The 14,135-nt window shown below is 41.8% G+C and overlaps 1 protein-coding gene across 1 annotated transcript in view; it reads left to right on the top strand.

Moving 5' to 3' along the window:
* Positions 1 to 1,468: 1,468 nt before the first annotated feature.
* LOC123749655 (probable glutamate receptor) overlaps positions 1,469 to 14,135 on the top strand; it is a 294,522-nt gene continuing 281,855 nt past the window's right edge. Inside the window, exons 1-6 of the mRNA XM_069334972.1 lie at positions 1,469 to 1,581; positions 1,685 to 1,801; positions 2,870 to 3,093; positions 3,221 to 3,349; positions 3,619 to 3,744; positions 10,747 to 10,837. Coding sequence (XP_069191073.1) covers positions 1,691 to 1,801; positions 2,870 to 3,093; positions 3,221 to 3,349; positions 3,619 to 3,744; positions 10,747 to 10,837 — 681 coding nt within the window. The 5' untranslated portion in view covers positions 1,469 to 1,581; positions 1,685 to 1,690. The remainder of the gene's footprint in view (positions 1,582 to 1,684; positions 1,802 to 2,869; positions 3,094 to 3,220; positions 3,350 to 3,618; positions 3,745 to 10,746; positions 10,838 to 14,135) is intronic.

Below are 14,135 nucleotides of genomic sequence, written 5' to 3'. Positions count from 1 at the left end.
AGACCTCTAGGTTTTCCGTTTTATCTTTGCCTGTGACTACAGTCCCCAAGTGGGCATTTGAAGGCATAGACGACGTTAGTCTCCTTTAAGGCGTTCTGCTTTGTGTCTGGAGAGTTTTTCATGAGTAGGTTGGCCGTTTTTTTGGTTTTATAGTAAATCGTCAGTTGTATCTTCTGATTTTTGTCTGTAGGGATAACGTTCCTATAACAATATCTTTCAGGACCCTTTCCTCCGTTTTATGAGCTGTGCAAAAGAAGTTGCTGTAAAATAGTCTAATAGGGGGTGCAGGTGTTGTGTTAGTTGACTCTTCAGAGGTTGCATGGCGTTTCACCTTCCTTTTTATGATGTCTTCAACGAAACCATTGGAGAAGCTGTTGTTGGCTAGGACATGCCTTACCCTACATAGTTCTTCATCAACTTACTTCCATCCTGAGCTGTGGCTGAGAGCACGGTTGACGTAAGCGTTGACAACACTCCTCTTGTACCTGTCTGGGCAGTAACTGTTGGCAACAAACAACAGTGTTTGAAACAAACATAGGAATGTGCCTCAATGCCAACAGTGACTCCCCAGACAGGTAATAATAAATTCGGTGAGAGAATCCGTTATCTACCCTTAAGATTGCCATAGGTATTAGGTGAGCTTAACGACCTAGTGGATAAAGTGAGGAAGGATTTGGACTCAGGCGGCTGCTCTCGGCATTTATTTCAGTTTAAAGTAAAATCTCACAATTGACATTTAACCTCACAATTGACCTTTAACGTGCTGGTTTGTGAGGTCCTTTCTGACTGAGGACACTTGTACAAGTGTCAACCTTAATAAATAATCTCACAATGGTCATGGGAGCCCCCTAGCAACCTTCGTGGCCCTGATAGCCCCCAGCCACTCTCATGGTCCTGGGAGCTTCCAGCCACTCTTATGGTCCTGGGAGCCTCCAGCAGCCCTCATGCTCCTGGGAGCATCCAGCAGCCCTCATGGTCCTGGGAGCCTCCAGCAGTTCTCATGCTCCTGGGAGCCTCCAGCCACTCTCATGGTCCTGGGAGCCTCCAGCAGCCCTCATGGTCCTGGGAGCCTCCAGCCACTCTCATGGTTCTGGGAGCCTCCAGCAGCCCTCATGGTCCTGGGAGCCTCCAGCCACTCTCATGGTTCTGGGAGCCTCCAGCAACCTTCATGGCCCTGATAGCCCTCAGCAGCCCTCATGGTCCTGGGAGCCTCCTGCCACTCTCATGGCCCTGGGAGCCTCCAGCAACCTTCATGGCCCTGATAGCCCCCAACAGCCCTCATGTTCCTGGGATCCTCCATCAACTATATTGGCCCTAGGAACCTCCGGCAATCCTCAGTGAACCAAAATATTCAAACGATGTTTAGCGTGCATTACTCAGTTGCCATTGTTTATTGCTATAAATAGGATTATTGAATAAACAACTATTTTAATAAAATGCTAATTAGGTGTTTTTTCCTCAGATACCAAGAGGACGAAAACTCCTCAAGCTATTAAGGACGTTTTGGGAACTGATTCAGGCCCTCGATGTTCAATTTTCTTTTTTGCTGATTGCAGATATTATTCTACCTCAGTTTTCAGGGTAAGCTAATGTTTTTATCTCCTAACACAGTCTGTTATTGCTGAATATAAGACAGAAATAATATACCGTTGAATCATTTATGAAACCTTCAATACTTTTATAGGGATTTATGTCCGAACGGTCTCCCGGGGTAGTGTCGGTGTTTCAAGTGTCAGTGGACGGCAAGGACACTAACAGGACGCAGGTGAAGCTCTCTGACGCGGTCAGTGAGGCTCATCGGGTAAGTCCTCTTTTTCGTACGTGGAGATTTCTTTAAGGTTTATACCACCGATGACTTCACGAGAGGTAATGTTGGGAAATACCTCACAGTGCCATATCAACATTTGTAATTTGGCAAAGCTTGAATGTTGTTGTTGCTGCAAGTTACTTCAAGTAACCGTGCCGAAACTGGACGTGTTTTAGTTCGACTTTGTGCTTAGCAGCGAGGTTGTTTCCCAGCAGGAATTTATTTATTTACATTAAATTATTGATTCATTGAACTTACATTAATTTATTATTATTAATTCAAAGTGGATTATATATTTGAAAGTTATCCTGCTAGGTGTTTACCTGTAAACAACGTTGGGGGGGGGGGGGTATATACATAGCCTATACCACAAATAATTGATATTAATAAGCTACAAAATTTAATGTATGTTAGTACACCGGCTGAAATGTATTAGTTAAGGAGTAACTATATCTTAGCTGTTAAGTTGTTATAGCCTGTCATCTAACATCACAGCCCGTCCTCCAAAAATGGGGTGGTAAATGTAAGAAGACAAATAAGTGCAATTATGTACTATTCATAGCAGTTAGGAATTGTACTTATTTTCACTTAGTATTAAATCGTACTGTCAGATATATTGTGAATATTTGAGTTTACCTGAAAAACTGAATAGAAAACCACAACCTCCCCTAACCGTCTTAGTTTTTGAAGATAATACTTTTATTGCTTCTTAATTACAATTAGTACTTAACCTATAGCTATATTGATATTACAGTTTTATAAAACAATTAATAATTTGACGTATATTCTCCCGTTCTCTATAATTATTTTATGACTAACTAATGTAACTAGTATAACCATGTTTGTTGGTTATATTGGGTGTTAGTAATCTAGCGTCAGAATTTTCGACAGTATGATTTTCCCGGTGGTTTGAGTTATGTGAATTGGTAAGATGTGATATAATATTTTAGTTGACTGTAGACATTTAGCAATGCATTGATTTACTGGCATTTTGTTATGATGAGAGATCTCCCCACACTGGGTCCGTCCCTCATATAATGTAAACCATGTTGTCGTCCACAGCTGCGGCAGGTGTCGTGGTGCGTGACGGTGGTGGTGGTGAGCGACGACCTCGCCTTCCTCGCCGCTTTCGCCCAGTGGTCCCTCAAGGGCCGCCTCCTGGTGTGGTCGACGAGGCTCCTGGTCGTCACCCGCCTCCCCCTCCACCAACTGCACCACCTCCACACGCTCCTCTCCAAGACCAACTCAATGTTGCTTGTCGAAGAAGATATTTCAAAAATCTTCATGTACTGAATTATCATTCGTTAATATCATTGACCTTTTAAAATACAATACATTATATTGTGAATGAAATGTTCGTATAAACGAAAATTAAATTATTGTTACATAGTTCATTAAAAATATCATTAACAGGTTCAGCATGTACATACACCTTCCATACAGCACCCCAAGAGACCTGCCAGTGCGACTGGCTTCCTGGACGCCTAATGGAGGTCTGACTTGTGCTACAAAGCTTCCACTCTTCCCAGACAAATACACCAAGTGAGTACCTTATATGTATGACAAGAGCCATTGGCTCTTGTCATTTGATGGCACATGTTACCTCATTAAGTGTAGAAATGACTGACGTTAAAGTATAAGTTATGTAACAATATCATAAACTTATTTTTTATGCTGCATAGTGGTAAGAGCATTTGGTATTAGCTCCAAATTAAATCGAAATTGAATACAGGATCTGTACAGCTCAGAAAGAAATGAGTTGCTTGTATTAAAGCACTAATTAATTACGCAAAATATCTTTTCACTTGCAGATTCATGCGAAAACCGACATTGTTAGTAGCGACAGAAGCATTGTATTACAATAACGTGAAGGTCAAGCGTTATGGGCGAGAAGAAGACCGTATGCTGAAATACTTGGGCCAGGGGCTCAACTTTACGTAAGAACAACAACTTGTTTAATTATGTGAATTCTTACCAAATATAATAATATTGAGCATTCTGAAAATTTTGTGTGCTATCTTCGTTATGTTCATTTAGTGTGCAAGCTATTTTTACCAGGTTTTCTCTGTACTGAAGAAACAGAATGTGATTTTCATGTATATATACTATTTGTTATGAATATTATATTCATAACAAAATAACAGCAATCAGTGTTCGAAGACCTCGTCCAGCTGCTTGGAGGTTAGGTGCGTACCCAGGATACAGCACGCATTTCCCCTCTGAACTGCGACACAGAGGCCCTGGAACAGGAAACTGGCCGCTTGTGAGTCTTTAGTTTTCCCAATGAGTTCCTCGCCCACCTTTAAGGTGGGCGAGGCCGTATGGGATTACACGTGTATAATTACAAGTGTAATCCCATACGACCTGTTTACCTTCCCTCCATGGCTGCAGGTGACTCCATCCGACCGTTTTTGGCTGTTGTCAGGTCTGCACAACTGAGGTTCCCTTTGTGCTGGACACCCAGCTGTAGTCAAACTTCTCTTGATGATGTCATTGACTGCTTCATGTTTGGCAATCATTCCCAATCTGTGTCTTACGACAGATGAGACCATGGCTGCCGTATTGGTTCGCCTGTGTATAGCCGCAAATACACCGGTGTTCGGTGAAGATAGGGGCGGCAAGGCGCAGGGCAACACCAATACTTAAGAGCCCGATGGTCCAGGCGAGTGCTCAAGACGGAATTAGGGACGGCGAACAGGAAGTACCCGGCATGGGGGGTTTGCACAGCTAGGAGACGAGCTCTGTCCTTCTCAGAAGCTGCCTCCAGCAATGCTTTGGCGATGTTCTCCACTATGGGGCTATCTCATTTGGCCTGTTTGCCGTCGTTTGGAAAAGTTGGTCGAGGGTGTGAATTGGCAAGAGTGTCCCACTGACCAGCTCCTTTCACAAATTTGGGATCATGAATTCCAGTGGAGTTCCTTAGGTATTCTGGTAGTATTTCATTCACTAATTCACTTGTAGCACTGGTCGAGGATAAGAATGCCGGCAATGCTAACTGTGTTGCCTTGCGAATACCTATACCCCGAGTCTAACTGGGAGCGTTGCTTGGTCCCACTGGTCATCTTCCAGGGAGAGATTTAACACTTTCATAGTTATTGACTTTAGGAGTGAGTCATATTTCGTTAATTTGGGGCGGACAAAGGAGGGAGCACACCTGAGGAAAAAAGGAAAGTCTGGGCATAGCCAGGAACCTTGTGAGAAGGTACAAAGCATCGTGAGTATCCAAAGCCCCTAATCTTCCCTCTGTCCTCTTCAGGTCGTTCAGCTTTTCATCGAGGACTACCTCAATGGCGCTCGAGCCCAGAGGTGCCCCTAGCAGCACACTGTTGGTGGGAGCGATCACTGGGGCTCCTGACAATAAGATTCGTACTGCATCTATGATTGGTTGGCTGGATGAGATGATTTCACACTTTGATGGATTTAGGGTGAAGCCTAACTCCTATCCCTTAGGTTTCACTAGCTGTAGATCTCTTAGCAGAGATTCCTGTGACCCTGCCAGGGTGCCATCGTCCAGGAACCACATGTTGAATTCGCTGGACAACCTGCTTGTGACCTCTTTAGCTGCCATGCCCAAAAGGAAAGGCGTAAGTGAGTCTCCCTGCTGGACACCTTCTAGCGAAATAACTTCATGTTTCCCAAACAACAGTGTAAATTCCCTACTGTACCCTGCTGAGACGAAGGAGAGTAGACAAGGAAAGCTTGTTCGAACTGCTTCCAGTACCACATACCTTTTTACCTGGTTAAAGCATTTTTAAAGTCTAATTTAATTAATGCCTTATTTTCTGGGAGGTGCTTAATATTGGCTCGCGCTGCATGAGCTGCTGCTTCACAGCCATGGGGTGACACCAAAACCTAGTTGATGGGGTCGAAGCATCGTTGCAGCGTCTATGCTAATTTTTCTGACAACTGCCCTAGCAACAAGGCACCGAAGTGTGTTACCCACGGCAATGGGTCCGACTCCACCACCCTTCTTCTTAAGGGCACAAAGGGATGCTCCGAATTAGAAGGGTTTAATTGTATCTTGGATCAACCTAGAGAGGCTGTCGTTGACAAACTTCGTGACCTCTGACAGTAGTGTCTTGGCAACTTCGCCGAGAACTGGGTTTGTCATCTCCTTGAGGTGCTGAGGTCTTACTCCAGTGTATCCCCCATTCTGAGCCTGGTGGAAATGACATGATAGCTTTGTATATCTCTGATGCGTGTTTTTAAACAACGCCATCTGTTGCATTTCATTTCAATGTTTCCATTTCAATGTTTCCAATTACATTGATAAATTGAATTTTCATAGATTTCGATTTATTTTAATTTTGACTTAATTATTTTGTGTGACATTGCCTTCGAAATGAGCTGTTTTGTTTACCATACCGTCCCTCTTGTAAGTGTAAGTATAGATGCCACACCTATGACATGTATAAAACATTCTTTTTTTAAGAAACAGCGCCATCTGTTGCAGGTAAGAGAATGCTATACTAAATGTTCCCAATTTCATTGATAAATTGTATTTTCATAGATTTCAATTTATTTTCATTATGATTGAATTATTTTGTGTGACATTGAGTTGGAATTGAGCTGTGTTGTTTACCATACCGTTCATTTCGTGAGCATAGTTGATTTGTTAATTTTTTTATTTTTTCATTTCGTTTTTTTAACTTTTTCTTATATTTCAGTGACGTGAACATCAGATCATTTGATGTTCCCAAATTTCGGATGGGAACGTCAGATCATTTGGGAGTGCATCGAAAGAGTGAGGAATTGTGGGGAGGACAATACGATGGAAGTGGGGGATGGTGGGGAGTACGTAGGGACAGGAGAGAGGGGGGGCAATGGTGGGGAGGACGAGGGGATGGGGCAGTTGGGGATGGAGGAGATGAGGGGACAGGGGAATGGAAAATGGTGGGGAGGACAAGGGGACAGGGAAGTGCACGATGGTGGGGGAAGATGAGTGGGAAATGGTAGGGAGGAAGAGGGGATGGGAGACTGGAAGATGATGGGGAGGGCGAGTGGACGGTAGAGTGGGGAATGGTTCGGAGCACGAGGGGTCGGTAGAGTGGGGGATGGTGAGGAGGACAAAGGAATGGTGGAGGGGGGGGAGGAGGAATGATGGGGAGCATGAGGGGATGGGGAAGTGATGAATGGTTGGGAGACGAGTGGACGGGGGAGTGAGGAATGGGTGGGAGGATGAAAGGATGGGGGGAAGGTATGTTGACGACATTTTTACACAGGTACCTGATGTCAGACATCTGCAGGAGCTGAAGGAGGCATTTGAGCAGAGTTCCGTGCTGCGTTTCACTTACGAGATGGAGAAGGATGGGAAGCTGCCCTTTCTAGATGTAACAGTCATGGAAAAGAGCGGAGGTTTCCACACTGCAGTCTACACTAAGGAAACGAACATAGGAATGTGCCTAAATGCCAACAGCGACTGCCCAGACAGGTACAAGAGGAGTGTTGTTAACGCATATGTCGACCGTGCTCTCAGCCACAGCTCAGAATGGAAGCAAGTCGACGAAGAACTCTGTAGGGTAAGGCAGGTCCTAGTCAACAACGGCTTCTCCAATGGTTTCGTCGAAGACACCATAAGAAGGAAAGTGAAACGCCATGCAACCTCTGAAGAGACAACTAACACAACACCTATATCCCCTATTAAACTATTTTACAGGAACTTCTTTTCCACAGCTCATAAAACGGAGGAAAGGATCCTGAAAGATATTGTTAATAGAAACGTTATCCCTACAGACAAAAATCAGAGGATACAACTGACGATTTACTATAAAACCAGAAAAACGGTCAGCCTACTCATGAGAAACTCTCCAGACACAAAACAGAACGCTTTAAAAGAGACTAACGTCGTCTATGCCTTCAAATGCCCTCTTGGGGACTGTAAGCTCCAAAAAACCAAGTATATAGGCAAGACAACAACATCTCTTTCTAGGCGTTTAACGATGCATAAGCAACAGGGCTCCATTAAGGAACATATAATCTCTTCCCACAACCAAACCATCGCCAGAGAAATCCTAGTAAACAACACAGAAATCATCGATAGATACAGCGATAGCAGGCGGCTTGACGTTTGCGAGGCACTACACATCAAGAAGTCAACACCAGCAATCAACAGCCAATTAATGCACATTTATATTCTACCCACCTCAAGACTCCGCTCCAATATAGAAGCATCAAGAAATATGGACCAATAGGCTTTCTACAAACACTTCTATTCAATACCCATTGTTTCGTGTTCTGTCTTGTGTTGATGAAATTAATACCCTATTAATGCCACCTCTTGTTCTATCTTGTGTTGATGAAATTAATACCCTATTAATACCACCTCTTGTTCTGTCTTGTGTTGATGAAAATAATACCCTATTAATGCCACCTCACCCCATCCACCTCACTCAAATGTAGATATAAAATCGGAGATGCGTAAGTTCTATTCAGTTGTGTATTTGTAAACTAAAGTCTTTGAAAATGTAATAAGTTTTACGAAACGCGCTCGTGTCACGTCAGACTAGAAATAAAAATGAATTTTGGAGAATTGATTTTTGATTTACCTCCAACAGTGAAAAGAAATGTACGAAAGATTGAGAAAATTCGTGTTAGAATTATTAATCTTACTTTTTCGGTCATATTTAATAATATATATATATATATATATATATATATATATATATATATATATATATATATATATATATATATATATATATATATATATATATGTATATATATATATATATATATATATATATATGTCGTACCTAGTAGCCAGAACGCACTTCTCAGCCTACTATGCAAGGCCCGATTTGCCTAATAAGCCAAGTTTTCCTGAATTAATATATTTTCTCTAATTTTTTTCTTATCAAATAATAAAGCTACCCATTTCATTATGTATGAGGTCAATTTTTTTTTATTGGAGTTAAAATTAACGTAGATATATGACCGAACCTAACCAACCCTACCTAACCTAACCTAACATATCTTTATAGGTTAGGTTAGGTTAGGTAGCCGAAAAAGTTAGGTTAGGTTAGGTTAGGTAGGTTAGGTAGTCGAAAAACAATTAATTCATGAAAACTTGGCTTATTAGGCAAATCGGGCCTTGCATAGTAGGCTGAGAAGTGCGTTCTGGCTACTAGGTACGACATATATATATATATATATATATATATATATATATATATATATATATATATATATATATATATATTAGTATATTTTGGTAGCAGTCTTTCCTGTAGACATATATTATTAAATATGACCGAAAAAGTAAGATTAATAATTCTAACACGAATTTTCTCAATCTTTCGTACATTTCGTTTCACTGTTGGAGGTAAATCAAAAATTAATTCTCCAAAATTTCATTTTTATTTCTAGTCTGACGCGACACGAGCGCGTTTCGTAAAACTTATTACATTTTCAAAGACTTTAGTTCACAAATACACAACTGAATAGAACTTACGCATCTCCGATTTTATATCTACATTTGAGTGAGGTGGGAGGGGTGATGTGGCATTAACACAAGACAGAACAAGATGTGGTATTAATAGGGTATTAATTTCATCAACACAAGACAGAACAAGAGTATTAATAGGGTATTAATTTCATCAACACAAGACAGAACACGAAACAATGTATATTGAATAGAAGTGTTTGTAGAAAGCCTATTGGTCCATATTTCTTGATGCTTCTGTATTGGAGCGGAGTCTTGAGGTGGGTAGAATATAGTTGTGCAATAATTGGCTGTTGATTGTTGGTGTTGACTTCTTGATGTGTAGTGCCTCGCAAACGTCAAGCCGCCTGCTATCGCTGTATCTATCGATGATTTCTGTGTTGTTTACTAGGATTTCTCTGGCGATGGTTTGGTTGTGGGAAGAGATTATATGTTCCTTAATGGAGCCCTGTTGCTTATGCATCGTTAAACGCCTAGAAAGAGATGTTGTTGTCTTGCCTATATACTTGGTTTTTTGGAGCTTACAGTCCCCAAGAGGGCATTTGAAGGCATAGACGACGTTAGTCTCTTTTAAAGCGTTCTGTTTTGTGTCTGGAGAGTTTCTCATGAGTAGGCTGGCCGTTTTTCTGGTTAACCAGCCAATTATTGCACAACTATATTCTACCCACCTCAAGACTCCGCTCCAATATGGAAGCATCAAGAAATATGGACCAATAGGCTTTCTACAAACACTTCTATTCAATATACATTGTTTCGTGTTCTGTCTTGTGTTGATGAAATTAATACCCTATTAATACTCCTGTTCTGTCTTGTGTTGATGAAATTAATACCCTATTAATACCACATTTTGTTCTGTCTTGTGTTAATGCCACATCACCCCTTCCACCTCACTCAAATGTAGATATAAAATCGGAGATGGGTAAGTTCTATTCAGTTGTGTATTTGTGAACTAAAGTCTTTGAAAATGTAATAAGTTTTACGAAACGCGCTCGTGTCGCGTCAGACTAGAAATAAAAATGAATTTTGGAGAATTGATTTTTGATTTACCTCCAACAGTGAAGCGAAATGTACGAAAGATTGAGAAAATTCGTGTGAGAATTATTAATCTTACTTTTTCGGTCATATTTAATAACATATATATATATATATATATATATATATATATATATATATATATATATATATATATATATATATATATATATATATATATATATACAAAAGAATGGGGGTGATCTTCAAGAACAAGATCTTCTCTGAATACTCTTTTTCTCTTTTCTTCTCTGAGGCTATGGGTCCCAACACTTGCACACCAGAGGTGGTACCCTCACAACTTATATATAATATTTACATATATTAATATATATATATATATATATATATATATATATATATATATATATATATATATATATATAATATATATATATATATATATATATATATATATATATATATATATATATTATTAACGAATACTGGTTCGTTTCATCTGCAGGCATAAGTATGTAATTCCAGCTGATGGAACGTTTGGCTCGAAGCAGAGAGATGGGTCCTGGTCTGGCATGGTGGGTATGGTGAGTAGAGAGGTGAGTGCAGTGAGGCATAGAGGAATAGGACTAGGCTGAATTTACATCTTGCTTGTATTCAACCTTCTCCGAATAATAAATGTGTGTCTTTTACCAGTTGGGTAACTTGCATGTGTAACAGAGATGCTGCAGTGGAACTTTATGAAAGGTTTGCAAGTGCTCGTTGCTGCAGGTCCCATTTCCAGGGTTAGCAACATGGAATTCCTTTATCTTGAGGTGCTGTTTGATTGCCTTTGACTTTAGGAAAATGTAAATGCATGACCTATAATGCAGAATTATATTTGCCTTTCATCACCACTTCTGGAAATAATGTCCAGAGAATAAGGGAGTTAAGAAGCACACACTTTTGTCCTAATCTTCAACTTGCTGTGTAAATTCAGCTGTGAACTATTAATCTGCCTCTTTAAACCTGAGGAAGGTAATCCCAAAGTTGCCAATTCCCTCTTCTCTGATTTAACTTCCCACTTCGTTGGTCATAACATTTCTAGTGTCACTTACCACTGCTCACTCCTGATACTCATCTAATTGAGCTATATAAACTCATATTAATTACATCCACTTTTAAGAAATTTGACAGTGTCAAGTACATAATCTCTGATAAACTGTTAGCATTGATTATATGTGAGGAGACAATAATTAAGAACATAAGAGCATAGTGTCATGGCGTTAATAGGCTAGCCTAGGCTACCTCCTATATGAGAGTTGTTCCAGTCTGACATACATCATTTTTGTGTTTATACATTCATTCCTGTGTGCTTTATTAAGATGACATTAGGTAGGTTAAGTGTGAATGTGTTTTGCGGTGTTAAAAAGGTAATTATGTGGTGAGGAGGCCTCTAGGAAGCGAGGGCGCTTTGCCATAAAGACGGCGGCCCAAGAGATTATAGGAGGTAGAGGCTCTAATTGCCATGGTATCTGATTCGGTGTTATCTCTGAGGATCAATAAGTGTGAAGCAGGACGATGACGTCATGCAGGGAAAGCTTAAAGACTGGCTGAGACAGGTCACTTTATGCTAGAAAGTAAAGGAGGTCAGACGACTGCCACCTGTTGCTCCATTATTGCTGGACAGATATCGTCAACCGACGCTTATGAGCAGGACTAACACTAATGAAGATAAGGGCAGAATCCAGTAGTGAGTGTAAGCTCAGGAGCTAACCTTATTGCAAGCGGTCTCGGGGCGATGCAACACAAAGCAGCGAGAAGAAGCAAGTTGTAATGACCGTGAGTTGGACGTCATGTAAGAAGTCGTTGTCGTCAGGAAGGACGATCATGCTTCAAGAGTATAGGCGGACCTCGGAAGGTGCTGAACTAATGCACCAAGAAGATGGTACTTTGGTTTCTGTGGAGCTGACAGATGCAGCCCCGATTTTTTCCACAATGAAGAGAACTCTGGTAAGAAATAAAGTCAAGACGTAGATTCTCAAAATGTGGAAATCTAACGACTCGCCAGTCGCCAGAAGTGTACACCACCAGCAAGCAGGCAGACCCAGGAGCTATACATACACCTACAGTTCGGTCTATAAGTACCCTGTAGGTAAGGGAGCGCCTGCAGCCTCTTTAATGGAACATTGAGGGAGTGGAGGGACCAGAGTAGACGTCCCTGTGCAACAATTAGTTGGCCCATTATTGTGAGACTTATTTATACAGCAACAGTTGAGGAACCAAAAGTCCCAGGGGGTTAATGGAGAACCCGCTTGTAGTTATTGTAGCAGAATTTGGGGGCTGAGAGTTAAAGCTCTGGGCAATTGTTTGAGGCTCGGCCCAGGATGGGCAGCAGTTTGGGGGAAGCCAGTGTTTTGAGCCCAAGGCAGCCAGGTGAGGGCTGGCCTATGGCTGAAGTTCGATGTCCAAAAAGCTTGGCAAGGTTGGGGGAGGACGAAGGACGAGGAGATGAAAATCCAGAAGAGAATTTGGATGGTGAAGGAGGAGGCTGAAAGTTCGGTGGCCTAACCACCATGGGTTTGCATCAAGTATTGATCTTGGAGTGGACTTGTCGTTCTTGAGGTCTTCCGTGGCAAGGGACTTGTGACGGCTGGTCTTCATGCAGGTGTAGGAGGCGTCTTCTCGTGTAGTGTGGTGAACTTTTTGTTGTTCTTGTGCTTGAGAAATGCTGGTAGTTGATAGAAGTCGTTGGCGTTTCTTCATTCATACCCTTCTTCTCCTTTTATATTTTTCCTTCTCCTACAAGGAAAGTTCTTCCTTCATTTCATAGAATGTTTCTCCGAAATCATCTCGAGATAACCTCAAGAAGATACCCGTTTTCATGGATTTCACGGAGGTCACGGTGGTCTTATTCCTAGTTGACATTGCTGCGCTGTTAACGCAACGAACGAGAACTTGTCATTCGAGGTTGTTGGTATGGTGTCCAATAGGAAATCATCCGGTCTTTAGTAAAACTTCCTCTGTGGAGGGGATGGTGTTCCAACTGAGGTATCCTCGTCTGACGAATCAACAGCCTAGGCGGTGTTCCCGAAGTTGAGTAGTATCTGGTCGTAAAGGTTACCGAGTGGTAAATATAACTACAGATGAAGAAGGTTCAGTGGGTGTTTTCGTGGTTCGTAGAACATCGGGAGTAATCCTCGTGGAAAAGGTAGGGCATTGTCGGCTGGAGAGTCGTCTTCATCTACTGGATCAGATGGAGGGCTAGCAGCAGGTGTTGCAAGCTGTGCAGCTGCCGAGGCAAGTTCCGTTGATGGTGAAGGCGTCTGTGGGGGGGATTTTTCCAGCAGGCAATTGTTTAATTTTTTTTTATTTAATTGAATGAACTGTAAGGAATTAATTATCAAAGAAGGCACCAAACCGGGAAGGCTATGTAGCACCACCAAATGTGCGGAATAATCAGAGGGCGCTAAATATCACCAAGGATGCCAATACGAGAACAAAAACGCACAAGGCGAACGATATCAAAAGTATCCGATTCACCAAAAATTCTATCGAGTGACAAGTGACCGTGAGGGGCGGTCGGAAATCAAGGCACACTCGTCCTGGAAGTCAGGACATTCAATAAGGATATGCACGACAGCAAGAGGAACAATGCAATTTGGACAATAAGGAACGGGGCGGCGCTCCATTAAGTGACCATGAGTTAAGTGAATATGGCCAAGATGCAACCGCGCTAGAGCCGTCTCCCACCGCCGGTTATGGTGGCAGGAGGAAGGCCACGGGGATACACAACGCTTAGGAGTACGCTGTTTGTTACCAACAACAGAAGACCAACAACCCTGCCAATGGGCAAGGACGGAGGAATGAATAACCGGATAAAAGTCGGAAAAAGGAATATCGTTACTGGAAACGGGA

The sequence above is a fragment of the Procambarus clarkii genome, chromosome 32, assembly GCF_040958095.1.
Source record: "Procambarus clarkii isolate CNS0578487 chromosome 32, FALCON_Pclarkii_2.0, whole genome shotgun sequence".
In the NCBI taxonomy this organism is placed as follows: Eukaryota; Metazoa; Arthropoda; class Malacostraca; order Decapoda; family Cambaridae; genus Procambarus; species Procambarus clarkii.
The sequence above is the reverse complement of the archived record's forward strand: the minus strand, read 5'-3'. Positions and strand labels throughout refer to the sequence as shown.